This window comes from Natator depressus, chromosome 8 (assembly GCF_965152275.1).
Source record: "Natator depressus isolate rNatDep1 chromosome 8, rNatDep2.hap1, whole genome shotgun sequence".
NCBI classification, from domain to species: domain Eukaryota; kingdom Metazoa; phylum Chordata; order Testudines; family Cheloniidae; genus Natator; species Natator depressus.
Genome location: NC_134241.1, coordinates 17,731,649 through 17,755,102, shown reverse-complemented (window position 1 = coordinate 17,755,102; position 23,454 = coordinate 17,731,649). Strand labels below are relative to the sequence as shown.

At 40.3% G+C, this 23,454-nt stretch overlaps 1 protein-coding gene across 2 annotated transcripts in view; it reads left to right on the top strand.

Annotated features, from left to right (window-relative positions):
• The window catches only part of PRELID2 (PRELI domain containing 2), a 39,586-nt gene extending 36,887 nt beyond the window's left edge, over positions 1 to 2,699 (top strand). Inside the window, exons 6-7 of one of the 2 annotated variants that reach the window (XM_074962094.1) lie at positions 786 to 851; positions 1,401 to 2,699. In XM_074962094.1, coding sequence (XP_074818195.1) covers positions 786 to 842 — 57 coding nt within the window. In that variant the 3' untranslated portion in view covers positions 843 to 851; positions 1,401 to 2,699. Of the gene's footprint in view, positions 1 to 785; positions 853 to 1,400 lie in introns of those variants that run through there. The other variant, XM_074962095.1, reaches the window with a different exon arrangement.
• Positions 2,700 to 23,454: the final 20,755 nt, after the last annotated feature.

Genomic DNA, 23,454 nt, shown 5'->3' with positions numbered 1-23,454 from the left:
TTTCCGAAAGATTCAGGGGCTCCCAGAGCATTGGATTATTATAGTTTAGTAAACGTTTGAATGAATCAATAAAAAGAACAGGCTAATGTATGTTGCCTAAGACATTGCCTGTCCTGAGGATTAACCCCCACTTCAGCAGTCAGTGACAAGTATCCTGTGTCTTGCTCTGGTGTAGTCCTTTAGTGTAGACACGGCAAGTGTCATTTGTACTAGTAGCGTTTACCCCAGTTTCCAGCAGTGTTTAGCTGATGCTCCTTTATTAAAAATAACGCCCAGCTCTTATGCATCATGTTTCATCCATAGAGTTCAAAGCCTTTTATAACAAAGGTAAGCATTATCCCCATTTTACAGATGGAGAAACTGAGGCAGAGAGAAGTGAAATGCCTTGGCAAAGTTCACCCAGCTATCCAGTTGAAGAGCTGGGAATAGAACCCAGATCTGCTGAGTCCCAATCCAGTGCTCTAGCCACTAGGCCAAAGTGCCTTCAGTGAGACTAGAATGCTGTGGGCACAATATGATGTAAACACTCCCCCTCCTCATCTCCCCACAGCCCCATATGCACACACCAAGCTATATAATTGCACTGCTGCCCCAATAATGCTACAGACAAAATTACAATGGAATTATTGCCACTTTATAATAAGGCAGTAAATTGTTTTTTTTTCCAGATTTGACCGTCGTCCCATTGTTTGGATGACCTGAAGTTAAGTTATCTGTGTGCATGTTATAGTGTCTGTTTTAATACATGTGATATATAGGTTGTGATTTGTCTGCATTCTTTACAGGGTATTAGAATAATGGAGATGCTTCTGCAGGAACAGTGTGGGTGCCCATTTTCCTGAGAAGGAACTGTAAGTGTGTCATCAATTTTAAAGATTCAAAATGCAATATGTATATATTTGCACACACAAAATGTGTTTATAAAACAGATTTTTTTGTTAGTTGGTAATTTTTGCTTATATACATTTCTTAACTATATACACCACATGTTTCTACATACAGACTTTATGTAGAATTTGTTGTCCATTTTGAATAATATCAAACACTTACTTATACTGATTTCAGGAAAAAATAATGAACTGCTGCTTTGGGGGACTTGATAATACAGCAGCGTTCCTTAATATCCTGTTGATTAAGACCTCTTTTGTGGACTTTTTGTCTTTTTCTCCCCCGTAATTTATCTATCACTAGACCATGACAGTGATAGTCAGATTTAATAAAACAAGATGTTAGCTTTGTCTGGAGATCGTTATTGCTTGCAGAAAAGTAATCTCTTCAAAGATTGCCCATAGAGGCAATATTTGGCCGACTTTAAAAGTAGCTTCAGAATGAGAGCAAATGGCTATTGATTAGTTCGTAATAAATATTTTTCTAAAAACTGTTTTCTATGCTTTTTACAGGAAGAAAAGTGTCATCAGAGAAATATATCTTAATTGCTGTCTCAGTTTCCAGGGAAGTTATCCAGATTTTATTGGTACCATTTTATTGAGGAAACAGAATATTCAATATGCACAGCTTGGCGAAAAGATGACAATAGTCTGTACATCTTTCGGATAAGATTAAGGAAAGATATGTTGTTTAAAGGGACTCGGATCCTGGAGAAGCAGCTGTAAATGTGGAAATAAGTCTTCATGTGGATTTTGATGTAATTTCCAGAGACTAAGCATTCACTGAGAGAACCAACATCAGCAAAAACATAAATAGCTCTTTTTGCTGTGGAGAGATCTTCTACCATGTCAGCCAATGAACAGTTGTCTTGAGCCTTGCCAAGAGAGGTATCGATGAATGTCCCCTATTCGTTTTAGTAGTTTATTTTGAAGCTTAGCTGTTAGGGGCAGTGATTCTATTCACAGAATGCAGAATCTAATAAGAAATGTGCCATCACCGTTCCATGCTGTTGTGTGGACTCTGCATCTCTCTGCAGGCATTTGGTATTTCCAATGTGTCTGCAAACCCTGAAAACAAACAACAAATTGAAGCTTCCTTTGGAAAAAATTGTCTAGTCCTTCTGAATGTGAACTCATGCAAAACTTCTCTGCTGAGCCTGTAGAAACATGGAAACAGTAGTTCTGGGAGATGTGACTACACCCATTTGGAATCGTCACCCACTGAGGAGAAACCTAGTGATGGCAAGTTAAGTGTCAACTTTGCTAATTATTTCACTGCTGAGACTTTAGCAGAAACATCCATCCCCCATGCCCGTGCCAGTGTGGTTGGATTAATTTCAAAGGATGTCCCATGGCTATAAAGTTACAAGTTTTAAAGTGAAAATATTTGTTTGTCCCCGAAATTTTTTTTTCTTTGGTCCTGGTAGGGGCCAATTGAGAAATTTAAGGGGCTTAGAAGGTCTCTGAGTAAAATTCTTAAGGGAAAAGAGAGCTTGCATGGATGAGGGATTCATTTTGAAAGAGCAATTTTATTTAAAACCTCTCAAAAAAAAAAAATACAAGTAATTTAGGGCCAGATTTGGATACCCTTGCTCATGCTGAACAATACCTCTGTCCAGAGTCCCACTGAAGTCAATGGGTGTCAGGTGGTACTAAGTGCTTTCAGTTGAGCACGAGTGTGATTGTTTTTACTACTGAGGCCTTGGAGAGGAGAAATGTTGGCAAATCCACATTACTGTGTACCATGCCAGAGGATCTTTAATATCCATGCAGAACAGGCTGAGCCTCTGCTTTTAAGACCTTATTGGAACAGCTGGGGGGGGGGGGGGGAGGGAAGAAAGGAGGGGGGGAAAAAAAAGGTAGGCCTAGTACACATTTTTAATGGCAAGATCAACTAGCAATAGAATTATTTGATTAGGGAGATACGGAGCTGTTGTTAGTGATGCTTAACATCAGTTAAATAAAGTTCTTGTAGCAACAGTGTGGAGGCAAATCTTATTCAGTATGAGGACAATTGGAGTAGGTAATTTGTCCTTTCCAACCCTATCAGATATAGTTTTTGATCAAAATGGCTAAAGCAGCATGGAGTATAATCACACTGACTGTCTACAACCAGTATATCAAGGCATATTTAACTCACTGCTTCCAGAAGTTAAGCAACTTTTCTGGTCATCTGGAAAATCGAATAGAATTTTTGGGGGCTTTTTTAGTCACAAAGTTTAAGGCACCCTAGGATATAATCCAATATACTAGAGTCCAATAACAACTTTTGTAACTTGTGATTGGCCCGAAAAGGAATTTGCTAATGAGGGGTTTCTCTTATATTTAAAAGTTTGATGAATGATTCCTGATGGCATATTGCATCATCCTATCTAGGTAATATAAATCCAATCCAGCAGAGTACTCAAGAACATGAGTAGTGGCGAGTAGCCCCAGTGTCTCCAATAGGACTACTCGGGTCCCTAGAGTTATAGACATGCTTTCCTAGATCTTAACCTTTATGAAGTGAAGACAGAAACAGAAATGAACAAATATGTTCTGCACAACTCTTAAAACAAACAAACTAAAAAATTAAAAGCTACGCTGCTGAAAAGCTGGGCCTTAACTTGTAATTCATATATTTCAGCATGACAGAAATCTGATTGCTCATTACACTAAAGGCATGACATAGACCATACTACTGAGGAAAGGGTAGACATAAAAAGACAAGCATTTGGAAGTGAGAAAGTGGGTTGATAAATTGGAATACAAAGTGATGTTTTCTATAATAAGTACACCTCTGTAAACTAATTGTTCTGTTTTGATTTTCATTTTTGGAGTGGTGTATTTTGAGTTTCTGCATTGTTTATATTGTTCAGAGAGACTACTGATCTTAACTAGGGCATATTTTAGCTTTGTCCCTATATAATTTGGAAGTTTATGAATGAATAATTTTGATACAGTAGGCAAACAAAAACTTAGAGGATGACTCCGATTGGACAACATAGGAGAGAGACCATGTAGTAAAAGACACTTATGTATCCTGTTAGGTTCAATGACAGTGATGCATCTGATGAGCTAATCTGTGGGGATGACAGCTCTGCTTTTTTCCCTCTTGGCACTGTTTATCCTGAGATCATAATCATGTAGATAATATCAGTTTGTTGAATAAACTAACAAATTATTTTAGAAGTGTAGCATTAAATGTTTTCTGGAGATTCAAATAGGAAGAATATATGGGATCTAATAGAAAATCTTTCTTTAACCACCCGAAGGACTGGTTGGGAAAAATATCCAAATAATAAGTAACTTTTAGTCTAATGTCCCGGTATGAAAGTTTTTTTTTCTAGATGTATTCAATGACTGATTAATGATTGAGAATAGTTGCTCAGATATATTATGGTGGTAGTGGTATATAATACATAGATACTTTTGCAAACATATAGGCCAAGATTGTCAAAGTCCTACTGTGTCCTTAGTAGGTCCCTAAATAACTGGCTTGATTCTCCCCCACCCTCTAAGGAGCCTAATTTTATGCACTGCAGGGTCTGACTAAAGGCCTACTTTAGTCAGGGGAAAGAAATATATTTGCTTTGGATTGGGCCCACAGTTTTAATAACCTTGGCCATAAGAACTCCCTAAAGTCATGTTCCCTCATATTTGCAAATTTTCCTCTCCTGGATAGTGCTGCATTTGCCATCCAGTGAAACCTTTTAAAAATTAAATATTTTTTTTCCTTACTCAAGACAAATATACCTGGGGCAAAATAATTTTTGCTTACTTTTTCTCTGGAACTTTGTCATTCTTGATTAAGTCTATGCTTCCAGGCAATTTAGAAATTCTCTTTAAGCGTTGCTTATTGCAGTTTTTATTACTGGTTATTTTTAAAATCTTTTTGTTCGTTTGTAGATTACTCTAAAGCTCTAGGGGGAAGAGTTTTATATACAGTTAAACAAATTTTGTTAAGGAATAAAATAAACAAACAACTCACAAAACTAATAGGAACAATCCTAGGTAAAATGATGACTCTAAGCTCTCAGCAATGAGGAGGTGAGGAAGGGCAAATTTTCAGAATGAAGGAGATCATTTGTCTTAACTATATTGTGTTTATGAGCTTTGTCATGGTAGGATGAAAATCTGTTAATTTAACATAGCAGTATGCACTCAAACATTTCAGATAGCTAATTGCTAATGCTGCCATTAAGCTATCGGGGGGGGGGGGGGTTGTGTGTGTGTGTGTAAAATTATAATTTTTTAGCCAAACCAGCTGCTAGTATAGCATATAAAAGAAAATCATGTATGTGGAACAATGAGTCAGGGACTTTATTTCAGCCAGGTAATCCATTATCAGCTTAGCCATATGGTGAGGAAAGGTGCTATATATTTTTTTATATATATTTTGAGTGTATGAATGTATATTAACTGTTGGATACACAATGTTCTTTTATATGCAAACTACTACACTGTGAATATTGAATGTATTATCATGCCATTGTACATATGCTGTGTGATTATACAAAGGCTACTTGAACACAAAGGAAATGTAAAATGTCAGCTAACTACAACAGCAAATGACATCGCTTCTCTGTACAACCTTGAAATAGTGCACCTCATTACATTGCAATTCTTTTATAAAATAAAATGATTAGAACTCCTGTTTCCAGATTATGCTCTGTTCTGTTTGGAGGTTCCCACCACTGGGCTTCCTCAGATACACACGAAAAAGAACTCTGGTATCTCCCCACCCCACCCCCGCCAAAGTCAAATGGGACTACTCATGTTAGCGAAGTTATGTGTATGCATGTTTACAGGATTAAGCCATGTGCTAGAGTCACAGCTCGTTTAAATTTGCATTGCTCCTTTTTAAATCAGTGGGCTTACATCAGTTTATCAATTGAAAATTTGGCCCCAATATGTCTTGTGTGGAAAGAACCCTGACCAATCCATGGATTTTGGCACAATGGACTGAATTGCCTCTAGTTTTGTTTCTCACTTTGCTAGTTAACTGAACTCTTATAATTTAGGTCTTTGAGCATTGAATAGTAAGCATTTGTGAATGTGAGAAGCATGTAATGACCAACACAAAATACAATTTTCTGATATATTTATAGGTATTCTCTTGCATGTTAATGCTTTGTATTGCTTAGAAGGAAATGATAAAATTATTTCTCATAACTTGAAACCCCTCACTGCTAAGAACAACTGCTTGGAAATTTGTGACTGGCATTTTGATTCTTGATCAATAGCCATATTATTTCAATGGATTTTTTTTTTTTAAAAGCAGAACACATCAGTGGGAGCTCAAACTAAAAAACTGATGCCATGATCTAATCCCCAAATTTTCTTTTGTTACACAGTCTTCACAAGTGCACTGAAACATTTTATTCTTGTGGGTAGATGGTTTAAAAATCTTGCAGTGCATGTCAAGAAAATAGACCAAATATAAAGGTAAGTTACATTTTGTACCCTCCAAGGTTTGCAGTTTGTCATTTTTTTGAGTTAGTTGCAAAGACTAATCCCAAAATGTTGATAGGAACATTATTTAGCTGAATATCAAGTGACAGAATTAGACCTTTGTGGTGCAACAGACATAGAAAATCTAAACCAGTGTTTGTTTACCCCCAGAAGGGTCATGAAAGGCAATTGGGAGGTTGTGAGCCATTGACAATTGTACTACAATCAAAAGCAAAGAAATATTGCTTCCCTATCCCCTCACACCCTTCAAGGTCAACCTCTTGAAACACACACCAATAAATTATACAGGCTTATCATTGATACAGTCTTATAGTAAACGTAAAGGGGTTGTGAAAAATTCTGAGTTTCGATAGGGGGTCATCAGCCTGAAAAGGCTGAGAATAGGGCTGTCAATCGCAGTTAACTTGCACAATTAATTCAAAAACTTAATTGTGATTAAAAAATTGATTGATTGCACTGTTAAACAATCTAATACCAATTGAAATTTATTAAATATTTTGGATGTTTTTCTGCATTTTCAAATATATTGATTTCTATTACAACACAGAATACGAAGTGTACAGTGCTCATTTTAATTTTTTATTCCAAATATTTGCACTGTAAAAATGATAAAAGAAATAGTATTTTTCAATTCACCTCATACAGGTACTGTAGTGCAACTTCTTTATCCTGAAAGTGTAACTCACAAATGTAGATTTTTGTTTTGTTACATAACTGCTCTCAAAAACAAAACAACGTAAAGCTTTAGAGCCTATAAGTCTACTCAGTCCTACTTCTTGTTCAGCCAATCGCTAAGATAAACAAGTTTGTTTACATTTACGGGAGATACTGCTGCCAGCTTCTTATTTACAATATCACTTGAAACTAGGAACGGTGTTTGCATGGCATTTTTGTAGCTGGCGTTGCAAGATATTTATGTGCCAGATATGCTAAACATACATATGTCCCTTCATGCTTCGGCCACCATTCCAGAGGACGTGGTTCCATGCTGATGATGCTCGTTAAAAAATGTGTTCATTAAATTAGTGGCTGAACTCCTTGTGGGGGACCTGTATGTCTCCGGCTTTGTTTTACCTGCATTTTGCCATATATTTCATGTTATAGCAGTCTCGGATGATGATGACCCAGCACAGGTTCATTTTAAGAATGCTTTCACAGCAGAATTGACAAAATGCAAAGATACCAATGTGAGATTTCTAAACAATAAAGCGAGCACTGTACATTTTGTATTCTGTGTTATTGAAATCAATATATTTGAAAATTTTAGAAAACATCCAAAATATTTAAATAAATGGTATTCCATTATTGTTTAACAGTGCGATTAATCGTGATTAATTTTTTTATCACTTGACAGCCAGAGTTGAGAGACACTAATTTTTAACCTATCCAGAAGCATTTCTACAGTGCACATCACTAAAGTATCTAAGCCATGTACAGTACATATAGCCAATGAAGTTCAGTCCAGTTTGTGTGTTTTGCCTGCATGAACTCTTAACCATGAAAACAATGGGTAAGATACAGAATTTTTACAGCTGTGCATCAATAAAAGTTAGCAATTTGCTGCTACAGTTTCTGCACTGATGGACTTCATGAATGCTGTGTCCCTCATTGCGCAGGTTGAAATGTTTTGTTGCTGTAACTTTACCCTTTGCCTTCTCTTTGATGAGCAAAATCGTTAGTCACACAGAAATCAAAGAAACTCTTGTCAACAAGTCTGAAGAAGTCCCTTAGGACTCCACAAAGTGAGTTCAACAGAAAAGTGGATCTGACCGATTAGTTCCTCAGGGAATCTACTTACAATAAAGATGGGAATGGGGTGGATATAAAAGGTCACATTTAGTAGTGTGGGGTGAATCGTATGAAACTTCCATATTTTCACAGGTAATTTAAGGAGAAGGGATGGCAAGTCTTGGATTTCATCAAGCTGGTAGCAAAGAATAGCATTATAAAAGATTTTTGGTGGCCATAGCAGATAGAGATTCTCTTGTGAAGCACATTTGGAAGCTAGAGTTTTAGGGAGTGTCAAAGACTCTAGTATTACTTTTTTTCCTTTTTAAAAATATTTTTGAGTCTCTCTGAACAATTCAGTTAATATAATCCAGCCAGGCTTATTTTAGGAACAAATTGTTCTTTCTGCTATAAATTTATTTATATGGGTTGTCTGACTTATATTGCCACTCCAAGACACAGACAAACATTTTGAGATAAATCGAGGGAAGTGAATGTGTAAATATCTGTTTTCTCCTCTCAACTGCTCAGTAAATCTGCTTGTCTCGTTATAATGATTGCAAACATGAAGAATATGCTTTTAGTCTCCTGGGTAGAGAGTATTGTAAATAGAACAGAGAGAGAGGGGAGGGGTAGTTTGGGGTGGGTGGGTGTGTTTTTAAGGATCTAATCTGGAACATCCAAACAAAGATTTAACTTACTTGCAGCATGTTTCTTCCAAAGAATCAGTCCCTCTTAATTTAGAAACCAAGTGTTTCCACCCTATATTCCTCAGCCATTCTGTAAGCATGTTCATGTTTTTACATAGGTGCAGTATCCAGAGTATTCTTTCTGCAGACAAGACCTATATTCCCTTCATTAAGGAGTATTATATGAGACTCAAGTGAATCTGTTTATATATATCAGTGTGAGCAGCTGCAGTGTAACTTGTTAGAGACACAAAGCCAGTGTACATATAGTAAAGGGACTTGACCCTGTGTGGTGATATATGATTTAGGGGAGGGGTTCTCAAACTGGGGGTTAGGACCAAAGGGAGGGGAATCAGGGACAGAGGTGGATGGTGGGGAGCCTAAGAGAGACAGAGAGAAACAGAATCTGTGAGTAAGGGGAAAGGGTAGCTAGAGGGATGGAGGGAAACCAGGACTGATTGAGAGTAAGTGGGGAGACTGAGGTTGAGCAGGACAGACACAAAAGTTCAGAAGAAGGTCCTTTTTCATTTAAAGCTGGCTGGTCAAGTCAGTGCGTGTTGGTGTGTTCCTGAATCTGTCCCTGTGTGATCCTGATAATTGGTTCTGGTCGTCTCCAATCATTGATTCATGTAGTCCTGGAGATCCAGAACAGCAGAACCAAAGGTCCTTCACATTCAGTAGGTCTGCTCTTCTGTGCACCCCTGCAAGCAAGCACTACTGGAGTTCAGGAAGTCATAAGAGGCGCAAAGACTGGCTTGGGCATAAGACAGCACACAATGAGAGATCTGGGGAAAGGGGAGCCTTTAACTAATTAAATAACCTATAAGATAATAGCCTGAGCACACAGAGAAAGCTATAGTCATATTTCTTAGAGCAGTGATACTCAGACTGAGGCTCATGAGCCCCAAGTGGCTCTTTAATGTGTCTGCTGCGGCTCTTTGCAGCACATGATATCTAAACAGTGTGTGATTTAATTAGTAACCAATCTAAGTTATTAACCAGTGAGGATGCTTTCATTACGTTATTAACCAATTAACTTAGTGCAAGTTGATAGATATTCTCGCAGTGAATAAGTTAATAACTTTATCCACTTAATATTTCCCCTTTTCATGCTCTTTTTAAATATGAATATATGGTATTAAAATAAATGAAGAAATGAATTCATACTACTGTGGCTCTTTTGAGTAATGTTAATTGCTAATTTGGTTCCTGAACCACTGAGGTCTGAGTATCACTGATTTAGAGGATCATATTTAGTTAAGTACACTTAGTGAGTGTATTTTCAGACCGTTATACATTTTTTTTATTATAATTTTTTTTTGCCTATTCTATGTTGTAGGTAAATGGAATCCAGTCCCATTTGTTCCAGCTTCAACAAAATCCCCATTTTGTTGGGGTTTATATTTTGACAACCTGTTTATTCAATTGTAACCAAGATACTACATTTTTATCATAGTACAGCACCCCCTCTAGCCCTTACCTGCAGGGTAAATTATACCACTACTATGACTGACCATTACTAAATCTTGGTTGGTTGTTTTGGGATGGGGTGACGCTCAGTTGTGTTTCAAATTATAACACAATTACCCTGATCTGAAAGGTCTTTTTACACCTGCATATGTTGGCATGTTTACCATTAACTTCATAGAATGATAGGAATGTAGTGCTGGGAGGGACCTCAACAAGTCAAGTCTAGCCCCCTGCGTTGAGGTAGGACCAAGTAAACCTAGACCATCCCTGACGGGAGTTTGTCTAACCAGTGCTGAAAAACCTCCAGTGATGGGGATTCTACAGCCTCCCTTGGAAGCTTAACTACCCTTAGAGTTAGAAAATATTTCCTAATAGCTAACCTAATTTTCCCTTGTTGCAGATTAAGCCTATTACTTCTTGTCCTCCCTTCAGTGGACATGGAGAACAATTGATCCCTGTCCTCTTTATAAAAGCCCTTAACATATTTGAAGACTGTTATCATGTTCCCTTTCAGTCATCTTTTCTCAAGACTAAACAAGCCCAGTCTTTTTAACCATAACTCAGGTTTTCTAAACCTTTTATCTGTTTGTCTGTCTCCCCCCTCCCCCCCTTGATTTTCTCTAATTTGTTCACATCTTTCCTAAAGTATGGTGCCCAGAACTGGACATAATACTCTAGCTGAGGCCTCACTGGTGCCAAATAGAGAAAGACAATTACCTCCCATGTCTTACTCTTGTTAAAACACCTGTGAGGGGGTGGACCAAATTTGGAGGTCTCCGCTGGAGGCTGTGGGACCCTGCCACACCTCACCCCAGAAAAGGGCAGTAGAGAGGTCCTCCAAGCTGCCTAGAGCAGTTATATGGGAAGCAGCGAATCAGAGAGGCAATCTCATCTATATTCACAGTGCTTTCATAAGCAGCTTGATACACAGCTGTTTAATTCATGGCAGACTATAAAAATATGTGAGAAGAACTGCTGTATATTTGGTCTCAAGGGTAAAAATAACAAATTAAAATAAATAAAGTTCATATTTCATTCTTTTAATTATAGTGGTGTTGCTGTTCTATTATAGATATCAGCATTTCCATTCAAATATTCTTGCCTTTGTCTAATATCTGACACTTTTATCTCTTGTAGATGACTATTGTATACCAGCTGTCAGAGAGAATGCATTTTTATAGTTTACAAAAAGTGTTTCTAAAAATAGTCCCCAGCCTGTTTACTTTGAGATTAGTTTTAAAGTCTTTGCTGACACTGCATGAACCTCAATATATTTATTTTAAAAAATCCCAAGTGGAACTAAATGTAAATAACACTGAGCACATCTCAGGATCTTTGACTGTTGTTCAACTGTTCCCCCTCTGCCTGCTGTATGGAGTCTAGTCTAATTCTGGCCTGAGGGAAAATTTTCAAATGAGATCTGGGTTCCTAAGTGCCTAAGTCAATTTTGAAAATGAAACTTAGGCTCCTCAGCTACTTCAGTGCTTCTGAAAATGTTACCCCAGTCTACATAAGCAATTGTTCTTGTGTATGAATTGGGACCTAATTTTAACAATAGTTGACATGCTGCTGACTATGACTGTGCTGAGTGAAGGCAAGGGCAAGCCTGGCTCAGCATTGTGTAAGTTAGCCATGATTAAATCCGAGTAAGGACAATGGGGGTCCTGCCACTTATTTAGCTGGAAGGTGCCAGGAATGTGTATGGTAGTGTATACTTAGTTCTAAAATTGCCATCACCATAGCATCTAAGCATCACAGAGGGGGGGCAAGTTGTTCTGAATCTGGAGGGAAAAGAAAGGGTTCTTAGGGTTAAGGTTTTTTCCATGTTTACAGCTGCCTTTCATTTGCTTGTTACAATTGTCAGATGTTCTCTTCCTTTGTCCACTAGGGCAAGTGAGTCATACTTTGTAGCCTATTTACTTGTAAATCTGCATAGGTGACTTAAATATCACGCACTGATTTTTTTTTTCTTTTTTTGGGCTAGCTTAAAGTAAATCTTCTTCAACAATGTTAGGGCACTAGTTACCCAGAGGAATTCGCTCTCCTCCAAATCAGCCATCAAGATTGAACTAACTCGTCACTTCAACTCTGTGTAAAGCATTGGCTGGTCAGCAAACTGTCAGCCTTGTGAATGTCTTGTCTCCTTTTGAAGAGCATGGTCAGCCATTTGTGATGGAATATTTTTGACCATGCTGCCTAAATGAAAGCAGTGGGTGGTAACATCTCTCTGTATGTCTTAAAAAATTCCTGTTTATAAAAGATGTTTCACTTTCTGAAACAAAAGAAGTATGATTGTACTGTAGTGTATCCAAACAAATCCCCAGTGTGAAGTATAAGTTAAGAATATTGTATGGGGAATCTTTAGGGAGACTGTCTGAATTTTAAAAAATAAAAAGGGGAAAAAGTCTGATTTGCAAATATTCACTAGTTGCTGAATGGCTCAGTGGTCTGTTTCACACAAACTCAGTGTGGCAGATCCTGTGCTCTTTTAAGGCCCCTTTCTGTGGCTCTGGAAATGTAAACAGACCTTAAACAGCCCCCAGGAAATTTCCCATGTGCAGGGGTGGGATGGAGGAGAGCGGGAGTGGCTGAAGTGCTCTGCACTAGAGCTGAGCAGGAAATGGTTTCTGCCTGCTGCAGAAATTTTCAGTTCAAAATATTTTCCCGTTCAGCAGTCAATAGAGCTATGACAGTTTACACCAGCCATGGATCTGTGCCTCTGTGAGCTATGCAGGTAACTTAAAGCCACCTTTGTTCCCTTCCTTCCCCATACTCTAGGTTACGTCTCTGGGGAGGCGCTGCACTGAAACTGGCCTTGTAAGACTGGCTGTCAGGGTTGGATGCTACTGTTTTGTAAAATACATATTTGAAATTCAATTAGGACACAGCTTTGTTTTAAATCCATCTGATCTTACAAACTCTTACTTGCATGAGTAGATCTTATTCATGCTTTAGTTCCACTGAATTCACTCCTACTGCTTGTGTGGGTACCTTATAGGACTGAGTTTTCAACTGTAACCACAGAGGGACAGTCCCAACCCAACCCCCCCTTGCCAAGTACTAGGCATGGAAAAGCGGCTCCATCACCTACTGAGGCTTTCTACTATAATAGAATAGAATATGTGTGAAAAATTATCCAGGCATCCACACAAGCAAGTTAAAGCAGACAAAGCAAATAATCCAGTGCCAGTGTCATTGGGAAATTTTTTCCCGTGCGAATATTATTTGTCTGTGTGACTGAAACACATTTTGTGAAAGGATCATCTCTTCTGTTGGTACATGTAGAGGCTCAGCAGTACCTGAATGCTTAAGATTTTATTTTTCTTCTTTGCTTCAGCTATGAAACTGATGAAAATTTATTTATTTTGAAGGCCTCTTTGTACCAAACAAAACCTCATGGTAAAACAGAGAGGATGGAGCCATTCTCCCTTCAGTCGATAGGTACAGATATATGTAGTACACATACTTCCAACATCCTTGGTGTTTGGAAGTGTTCATTTATTCAATTCCTGGGCTCTGATCCCTGTGTCCCACTAAGCTGGGCTCAGTACAGTACAGAGGGAGGTAGACAAAGGTGCGAGGGCTGCTGCAACTGAGTTTGGTCTCTGTTGTAAATGAAAGGGTTGCTCTAATTTAAGACCAGCTGTAATAGCCTACAAAGGGCCAGCAAACCAGTCAGAGATGAATGAAGTGCAATAGTATTCCGGCCACGCCCTCTTCTCTTGACACAGCCTCTAGGTGAGTGCTGCAAGATGGGGTGGTGTAAGGATATCTGGTTTTGTCCTATGTCACTTCAGGCTTCCCACCACACTAGGCAAATCCAGACCTGTCCACTTAAGCCAGTTTTAAGTCTGCTTTGTGATCATATCTCTGATGCGAAGTATTAACATTAGTACATAATGCGGGGAGTCTAGGCCAGGGGTTCTTGCAACAAATTTCTTGGTGGCCTCAGAGTGTGGCCACCAACTCTTGTTGATGGCCCACTATTATAGTTTTAACTAAAATTCCTAATTAAGTTTAGGAAAGACAAATAAATATGCACATATACATATCCAAATCATTGCAATTTATTTATGTTGGAATTTTTTGCAGACTCGTTAATAAAAATAATGTACACTTGTCTCTCTTCTTTACTGGACCTAAACAAAATAGAAACACAAACACGGTGTTTTGCATGTTCTTGTCTTGTTATTGTTTGTTTTGTGAAACCCCTTTGGGGTGTAGGGAGCATGGCCCCTTTAAATCTTTTTTTCTAAGCGGGGAGGGGGAGCAGAGAGAGAAAGGAGGGAAACTGGGAGGGTGTGGCTCTGGAGCTCTCGGGGAAGAAGGGCTGCAGCCTGTAGGCCTTCACAAAGTGGAGCAGCAGAGAAGCTGCCTGAAGCCTGGGAAGGACAGGGCGCCGATTGGGGACACCCCAGGAGGAGCACTGTGCCGGGGGGAATCGCCCGAGAAGGACAGGCTGGAGCTGGACCCAGTATCACTGCTGCCCAGAGCTGCATGGGGCTGTGAGTACTGGGGCTTGTAACTCTGCACTGGGAATAAGGAGGGAGGCTGCTAGCTCATTTAGTGGGCAGGTGGTTGCTCTGTGTGGCTTTGCAGAGTGCGGCAGAAGAGGGCACCAGAGGGATTTGTTGGGAAAGTTCACTGGTGCGGAAGACGACCAGGAGCACCCAAGACTCACCACTGGACTGGAACTTTGCTCAGGACTCCTGAACTCTGTGTGCAGACCCATTGCTCAGTGTCTGCCTTTTCAGACTGTGCTACCACTGGGCCTGTGGGGCCTTGGTTTGGATGCAACCCTGTTTTACCACTGCCCCTATACTTCCCCTTGTTGTTTTTCTCCTCTCATCCCTCTGTAAATAAATATTTCCCTTTCTTATATCCATTGTACTTTTCCTGTGGGTGGGTGTGTTCACTCTGGGGGGTTAGGAACAGGTGCCCCTGGAGTGGAAGGGATTTTTCCTGCTGCATTCCTGCGCGCGCCATCTCTTGGCCAGAGCTGCCTGCAGAGCAGACTCCATCTTGGCCACAAGGGCACTAAAGTTACATTTGCTTTTTTGGTTGGTTGCCTTTTAACGACTTGCTAGCTAGTTAGTCTGTTGCTGTGAAATGTGGTAACAACGAACATACAAATATCACTTTTCACAGCAGCAGACTTACTCAGCTCGGGCAAGCCCAGGGACAAATTAAGCCCTGGATGAGGAAGTGGGTATGGTGGCAGTGGGGACCAGAGGTGATGGGGAGAATGGATGAGGCACCAGGAAGCAGTGAGAGCCAGGGGGAATGTATGATAGTGAGCCCAGGCCCAGAGCCTGCTGCTCGCCATCCCAGGGAAGGTGGGGAACTCACTAGCAGCCTGCTCCTCCAGCATTTGTGTCTCCAACGGGGAGCAGGACCCAACCCTTGCTTTGTCTCCTCCCCCATCACTGCCTAGGAGGCTGTGGCCACAAGAAAAGCCCCTGGTGGCTATGGTGGCCACATTTGAGAAATACTGGTCTTGGCCATGTTATCTGCATTCAATAATGATATGCCAGGGAATTCAGATTTCTAGGAAAATCACGGCACAGTGCCCTTGAAAGCATGGGGGCAAATTATGTTCTGTTACACTGGTATAAATCCAGAGCAACCCCACTCTGTTTTGTGGAGTTACTCCTTAATTATCTTGATGTAATAGTGCAGAATTTGTATTTGTAATATTGTCAATTTCCAGACAGTCTTGTAGCTCCTTCTGTCATTTGTGCAACCACCACTCCTCTCTCCTGATGGTGGCATCTGAAAGCTAGAAAGCCTGTGATTAGCTATATCCAGACTGATAGCTCACTATGATATGGTGCAGGGATCGGCAACCTTTGGCACACGGCCCACCAGGGCAAACCCCTGGCGGGCCAGGCTGGTTTGTTTACCTGCCGTGTCTGCAGATTCGGCCGATTGCAGCTCCCACTGGCCATGGTTCGCTGCTCCAGGCCAATGCGGCTGCGGGAAGCGGCGCGGGCCGAGGGATGTGCTGGCCGCCGCTTCCCGCAGCCCCCATTGGCCTGGAGTGGTGAACCACATCCAGTGGGAGCTGCAATCGGCCTAATCCGCAGACGCGGCAGGTAAACAAACTGGCCTGGCCCGCCAGGGGGTTTGCCCTGGTGGGCCATGTGCCAAAGGTTGCCATTCCCTTATATGGTGGATGGTACTTACACTCCTTCTCACCTTCTGAGAGTCCATAATTACCCTAAGTTGGAGACTATACAAGACACATTTTTACCCCCATCTGCAATGCTGGAGATGTCCACTTCTCCATCCAGTGCAGCACACAGTACTGCCTAGGATAAGAAGTGCTCTGATCCCACATGCTGCAGTGCTTCTTCCACTATAGAAAACTGCTTGTGGAGAGTGGGCTAGAGGAGAAAAGAACTGGGGTAGGGGAAAGAGGGTGAGAGAGGTGGGAGAGCAGTGTAGCAATAAAGGAGAAAAGGACTGGGGAGAAATTGGGAAGGGAGAACTGGGAAAAGCACTAAAGCTCACAAAAAGATAAGTTAAGTTAATTATTAACTCTTAACTGGAGAACAGGAAGTGGCTTGAAGAAAGAGAAATGGGTTTTGAGGGGAAAAATGTTGAAAAGCATAAAAATTACAGAAAATTAATCTGGGGCAAACATGGACAGAAAAAAAATGCATTAAATGTAGAAGAATAGCTGAAGTGTAGGAGGAGAACAGGATAAAGAAAGAAACACCATGGAGACAGAATAAGAAATCAATTTCATACCAAGTTTGCTTGACAGCAATAATAAAAAGTGCTGTCCGAGTGCACAGTGTTGTTATTGCTGTTATTATTCAGTCAACGTTTTGAATATCTGATTTAATAGTGGTGGTGGTGTTTACAGTAAAACAGATGTGGAAGTTTGCACTCCCCAGACTCAGTGCTCATTTTCATTCTGACAAGCCGACAGCTCTGAAGTATAGAAAATTAATTAAATCTACAATTGCTTTTCAGCAATCTAAGTGATGGCCAGTGTTTAAAGATATGTGTATTCCCAGCACTCAGGTATGTATTTTTTGTTTATTTCTTGTTTTGCACATTCTGCTACTTGTTTTGATTCACTAATGATACAAACGCTGTCAAGATTAGTGTACTTCAGTATTTTAATATTAATCAGTTACCTTATTTCGAGTTCTAACTAGGCCTTGGGGAAAATTGGATATCTAGTTACCTTTATGGCCTTGAAGAACTCTTCCTCTCAATAGAATGCACACGAGAGGAAAAACCCATATTCTGTTTTCAGCTTCACTGACCTAAATAGCTTTAACACCAAATTAAAACAATCAGTATAGCCTCTTTCCCGCCACCCACTCTCCTCTAGCCTTCAGTCTCTTTGCCATGATGACAGATGGAGGTTTGCTCTGATCCCTATGTTAGGTATAGAATCCTCAACCTTTGCCCCTATTAACTTAGTCCAGGCTCTGTGTTGCAGCTACCAGACCAGATTCTCTGCTGTGGCAACAATACACTGTTATTTTTCTGCCTGACTTGGCCTTAGATCCAGCATAGGATACAGAAGCCTGGCTCTAATCTACAGCAATGCCAGTTGTCCCAAAGGCTCAGCCAGCTGAGAGCTGAGAACAGATGGAGTGCACCAGTACTGTTCTGGCCACGCTCCTTTACTCCCCTACCACTTACTGTTTTATCATTTCTATTACAGTAACACCTAGAGGCCCCCACTGAGCTTGGGGCCCACGCTGTGCTAGGTGCTGTACAAGTACAAATTGTGTGTGTGTGTGGGGGGGGCTATACCAAAGAGTTTACAGTCTCAGTGGGCAAGACAGGAAAAGGATGGGAGAGAAACACACACAGAGGTGAAATGACTCATCCAAGAGCATACAGCTGGTTTGTAGCGGAGCTGGGACTAGACCCACGACACCTGGCTCCCAGTTCTATCCACTAGACCACTCTGCACTTCCTCTGTAATATTTTATTACAGCTCAGAACTCCCCCATGGCATGGGAATTCTCTACTGTCCAGATTCTGGCCTGTTTGCACTGTTCTGGTACAAAGGGGTGAAGGAGGAAGCAAGGAGGACTGGAGAGGGCTCTTTTAAGAGCCTAACATTCTATCCATTCTCATATGCAGTGTTGTTGTAGCCATGTTGGTCCCAAGACTGGTCATCTTGCAGACCTGAAGACGAGCTCTCTGTAGCTCGAAAGCTTTCTCTTTCCAAAAGATGTTGGTCCAATGAAAGATATTACCTCGCCTACCTTGTCTGTCTAATGTCCATTCTCAGGCAGATGACTTGCTCTCAAACAACCCACCTCTAGTATTCACATCACCAAGAATTTCCAGCTTGGAAGCAGGGATATCCTCTAGGTTTACCACAGGGCTGGCCCTGTAATAAGATAAATAGAAAAACAACCGCCACACAACCTGTTCTTCTGTGCCTAAATTCTTTACTGTTCACTCCCAGAGAGGGAGAAAAAATCATGCTCCCTTTAATATAATGAACATCTTGGCCTTGTCTCAGCATTTATTATATTATAGGAAAATTAATCATTTTGTAATGTTCATTCTGCTGTCCATTAGCTGTTAATTAGATGTTGACGAGCTGAGTTTCTTAGTAATGGTTGAATTAATTTTTCTCTTCTTTATAGCATGAGGTACCTTTCTGAAGACAAAAGACATGCCAAATGTCTGCCAAGTTTAATGATTAAAGCACTTACTTTTCTCAGGTTTCAGAGTAGCAGCCGTGTTAGTCTGTATCCGCAAAAAGAAAAGGAGTACTTGTGGCACCTTAGAGACTAACAAATTTATTTGAGCATAAGTTTCGTGTAGCTCATGAAAGCTTATGCTCAAATAAATTTGTTAAGTCTCTAAGGTGCCACAAGTCCTCCTTTTCTTTTTACTTTTCTCAGTGTTTTAAACAACCTGGTGTCCAAGTTGTGGTTAAAACCCTCTAATGCCACATAGAGCCAAACCTTGAAATCCTTACTTAGCCAACCCCTTGCTAGAGTCATGAATTGAATACACTCATACATTAGATGAGCCTGGCACCTGAGACAATGGAAGTGCTTTAAATACAAGTAATTAAGACTCTGTTACAATGACCCTGATGTCGTAGAATAGGCAAAGTGTGCCAAAACTCAGCAACTAAAATGTATGATAAGAAAAGGGTGCACTGAATGGAAAATCTCAGCCATTCTCTGCTCTCCTTTCAGTCTTGGGCGTAGTACTGGCACATGCTCTTGGATCGGCATTGTAGTCACTGCAAGTATTGCAGTCCCGAACTGAAGCAGAAAAGTAGACTGGCTGATTGATTAAGAATGCAGCAATCCCTTGACTGAAGTATATATGAGGAAATATGTAGTGTTTATAAGGAAAATATGAGCCTGGGGGATATGACTTCTACCTTGAGCTGCATATTCAGAGCCTGCAAAGATTAGGTACCTGGCCTATAGCCTGTAATTTAGTAAACAAGTGTAAAGATCCATTGCAATGGGCATACTGTACTACAAACGTTACTGTACAAGGGCATCGTGCTATAAGATGTTAATGCTCTGACCATCTTATAACATTGTCAGATTTTGTCAATCTGAATAGGATAAAACAGTGTGATGAGCATGCTAGGAAATTATACTATTGTATAGGGGGTCAGATTCTGGTCTCAGTTACACTGGTGTAAATGTGGAGTATATCAATAGTAAGTAAAATCGCTGGTAAAGATTTTCAAAAATGGGCACCTAAAATTAGGCTCCCAAATCTTCATTTAAGCTCCTAAATAAGTGTCTTAATTTTTCATAAGCGCTGATCTTCCAGCTGCTCCCAGTTAAATCAGGCCACTAATTTAGGTGCTTTAAAGTGAAGTTCCTAAATCCATATTAGGCACCCATTTAAAAACATCTTGGCATCTGCAATACATATGGCAATTTCCTGTAATATCCTCGACAATCCTTATTGAATTAAGTTTAAGTATCTTAGGCATTCATTTGATTAAAAATGCAAATGTGTATGTATTATTGTGCGATTGTGTGTAACGTCTATAGGAGGGAGATGTGACTAATGTAAACCCTGGGAAGTGTTATGAGCTTCAAAGGACTGTTTGGAACAATGTGAACTTTTAAAGCTAAATGGGTTTCCCAGGAAATCTCTAGAGGGAGATGTATGCAAATGTAACCCTCTGGTTATGCAATAACTCAGCCTTTTGAAGCTTTGCCCTTAAGTGGGGAGCCTCTGTGAGCTGACCAGCTGCTATATGAGGGCAGATCAAAGACCCAGATTGTATAAAGGAGTGACTCTCAGATTCAGGGGTGTGCGTCTTCTGAGCTGAGGTGGTTATGAACTTGTAACCGCAGGAAACCCCCTTGGTAGGGTTTAAAGAATTGTTTACCTACCAGAGCCCTTGTCAGAGTTGGGGGTGATCTCTGCTAAGTTAATTAGGATGTGTGTATTATTGTTTTTAATATATGTTCTTTGCCATTCTTTTACCTTAAGAATAAATGTGCTTACTTAGAGCTGTCTGTTAACTTGAATATGGGCAATTACGCTGTTTATAGCCTCTGAGGAAGGAAGGCAAAGCAGGCCTGCTGAGGCAGTCTGATTGCTGAGGAATTCACAGTTGTAGGCAAGGAATTATGCAGCCTGGAAACACCCTGGTCAGGAGGGCGGGAGACACAGTTCTTCGCCCAAGAAAGGTGACGGCTGAGGAGCTGGGAGTCTAAGAGTAGGTGCCGTTGCGGGACCATAAAGGGGGAATACAGGTGCAGTTGCCCTGAACTGTGACAGCATCCACCTTTATACTAAGGTAACTGAGCTCAGTGTCTAGCTCCAGAAGTATAACATAATTTTGTCTCATAATATAGCCCCAGAGCTATAACTGATGTGACTAGGACACTACCACGTGGTGGCTTGATGTGATAGTATCTGTGGAGCAGAAGGGGAATGAAACCTTTGAGACGATAGGTACTCAGAGCATGAAGGGCCATTGCATTATATTTTGTGTTAACATGAGAAACAGGGAGTTCAGATTGAAATAGTGGATTGCCACAGTTCTTTGTATCGTTTAGAAAACCAGTTTAAAAGGGGTGGTGATGGTGGCACTTAGTAAGTGATGCATCTTCTTCCACAAAAAGTTCTCTTGTATTTTAGAAGATGTAAAGGATAATCACAGTAAATCCTGGGGAAAATAAGTACATTCTCATCACTTAAGAAGGAGCCAATTTAAAGGGGTTGATCAAAAGGAGACCCTGTTATAAAGATGTACTCAGAAACACATTCTGCCATGTTTTATAGAAGAAAAAAATCACATTCTTTGTTACCTTGTCAACAGAAAATGCTTAAAAATGTTACTGGCATTTGAGGGGACATGACTAATCTCAGGTCACTAATACTGTCTTTGTAGCGAAGAGGCTGTACATTTCCACTGATTTTTATTGCCAGATGTCAGGCATTTGAAATATAAAGTGTTTTAAATGTCAGAAAATGTCTTTTCACTGTGTGCCGCAAGTATCAAATATTTTATTCTTTAAAGGTACACACTTTCTCTTTTCAGGTCCCTACACTGTGTGGAATATTAATATTTGTGATTTCTTTTTCTTTCAGTGAGTACATCAAATATGCATGTCTGGCAATTTTTACAAACGGTGGCATTGTATAGTGACTCTGGCCAAAAATTTAGAACTTGGCGTTTAAAGGTAGGTACCTGTATCCATATTTAGGTGCCTAAATAAACATTGAGTAAGATTTTCAAAAGCATTTAAGGGACAGAATTTCAAAGTATTTAAGCACCTAAAATGCTGATAGGTGCCTACTAGCATTTCCCATTGAAATCACCTTTAAAAATCCCATGAGGTACCTCATTGTATCTTTAGGCACCTAAATACCTTTAAAATCTATTCCTAAATCTCATTTTCAAAAGTGATCTAGGCACTTAGGAGACAAAGCATATTGACTTTCAATGACATATAGGTTTCCAAGTGCCTAAATAACTTGAAAATGGGACTTAGCTGTGTCTTGAAAATTTTACCCATGTTCTGATTTGCAGGAGTGTTGAGCACTTGTATCTTGTAATGTTGTTAATGGGCTCAGCATCATTTCCGCCCCCCACACCTCCCAGAATCCTGGAGCATATTACTTCTGTACTTAGTACATGTCACAATCAGCCCTCAATACTCCACCAGTTACTGAACATATTCTACCTCCTCCTTTCTATAAAACTTTACTGGTTAGTCTTTATAGGCAATCAGAAAGACTTGAGGATCTACAAAGAACCAAGCATTTAATTTGCAGTTACGTTAATGAAATATGTGACGAGCTAAACTCAGATGTATCTATATTTCAACTGATTTTTGTCAGATCATATTAAACCTAAGAGGGTGCATCTGCCTCCTGAACTCAAGTTCTCCTTGCATGTTTTGTGTCCGAGTTTATAAGACATGTAACTAAAGCCCAGATTTATGACTCTTTTTGCTAATAGAAAACTTGAAAAGAAGAATCTGTTGTCAGAATTAACAGGAGGAAAATGAATTCTTCAGCTTCCTTCATATTTGGGAAGGCTGAGTAAGGGCTCTTACAGATCCATTTGAGTTTGGCAAGGGAAAGCAAAGCACAGGAGAGGTTGTTTTCTCATAGCTGGCGGTGTAGTTCCAAAAAGGATTTTATTTGTTTCTGCAGCTTGACTGAGCCCTGGTCTACACTAGGAGCGTAGGTCGAATGTAGCAGCGTTAAATTGATGTAAACCTGCACCCGTCCACACGATGAAGCCCTTTTTTTCTACTTAAAGGGCTCTTAAAATCGATTTCCTTACTCCACCTCTGACAAGTGGATTAGCGCTTAAATCGGCCTTGCCGGGTCGAATTTGGGGTACTGTGGATGCAATTAGACGGTATTGGCCTCCGGGAGCTATCTCAGAGTGCTCTATTGTGACCGCTCTGGACAGCACTCTCAACTCAGATGCTCTGGCTAGGTAGACAGGAAAAGGCCCGCAAACTTTTGAATTTCAATTTCCTGTTTGCATGGTCACCTGCAGCTTGCCATGCTGGCCAGAGCTCATCAGCAGAGGTGACCATGCAGAGCTCATCAGCAGAGGTGACCATGATGGAGTCCCAGAATCGCAAAAGAGCTCCAGCATGGACCAAACGGGAGGTACGGGATCTGATCGCTGGGAGAGGAATCCGTGCTATGAGAACTCAGTTCCAGTTTTCGAAATGCCAAAACATTTGTCAAAATCTCCCAGGGCATGAAGGACAGAGGCC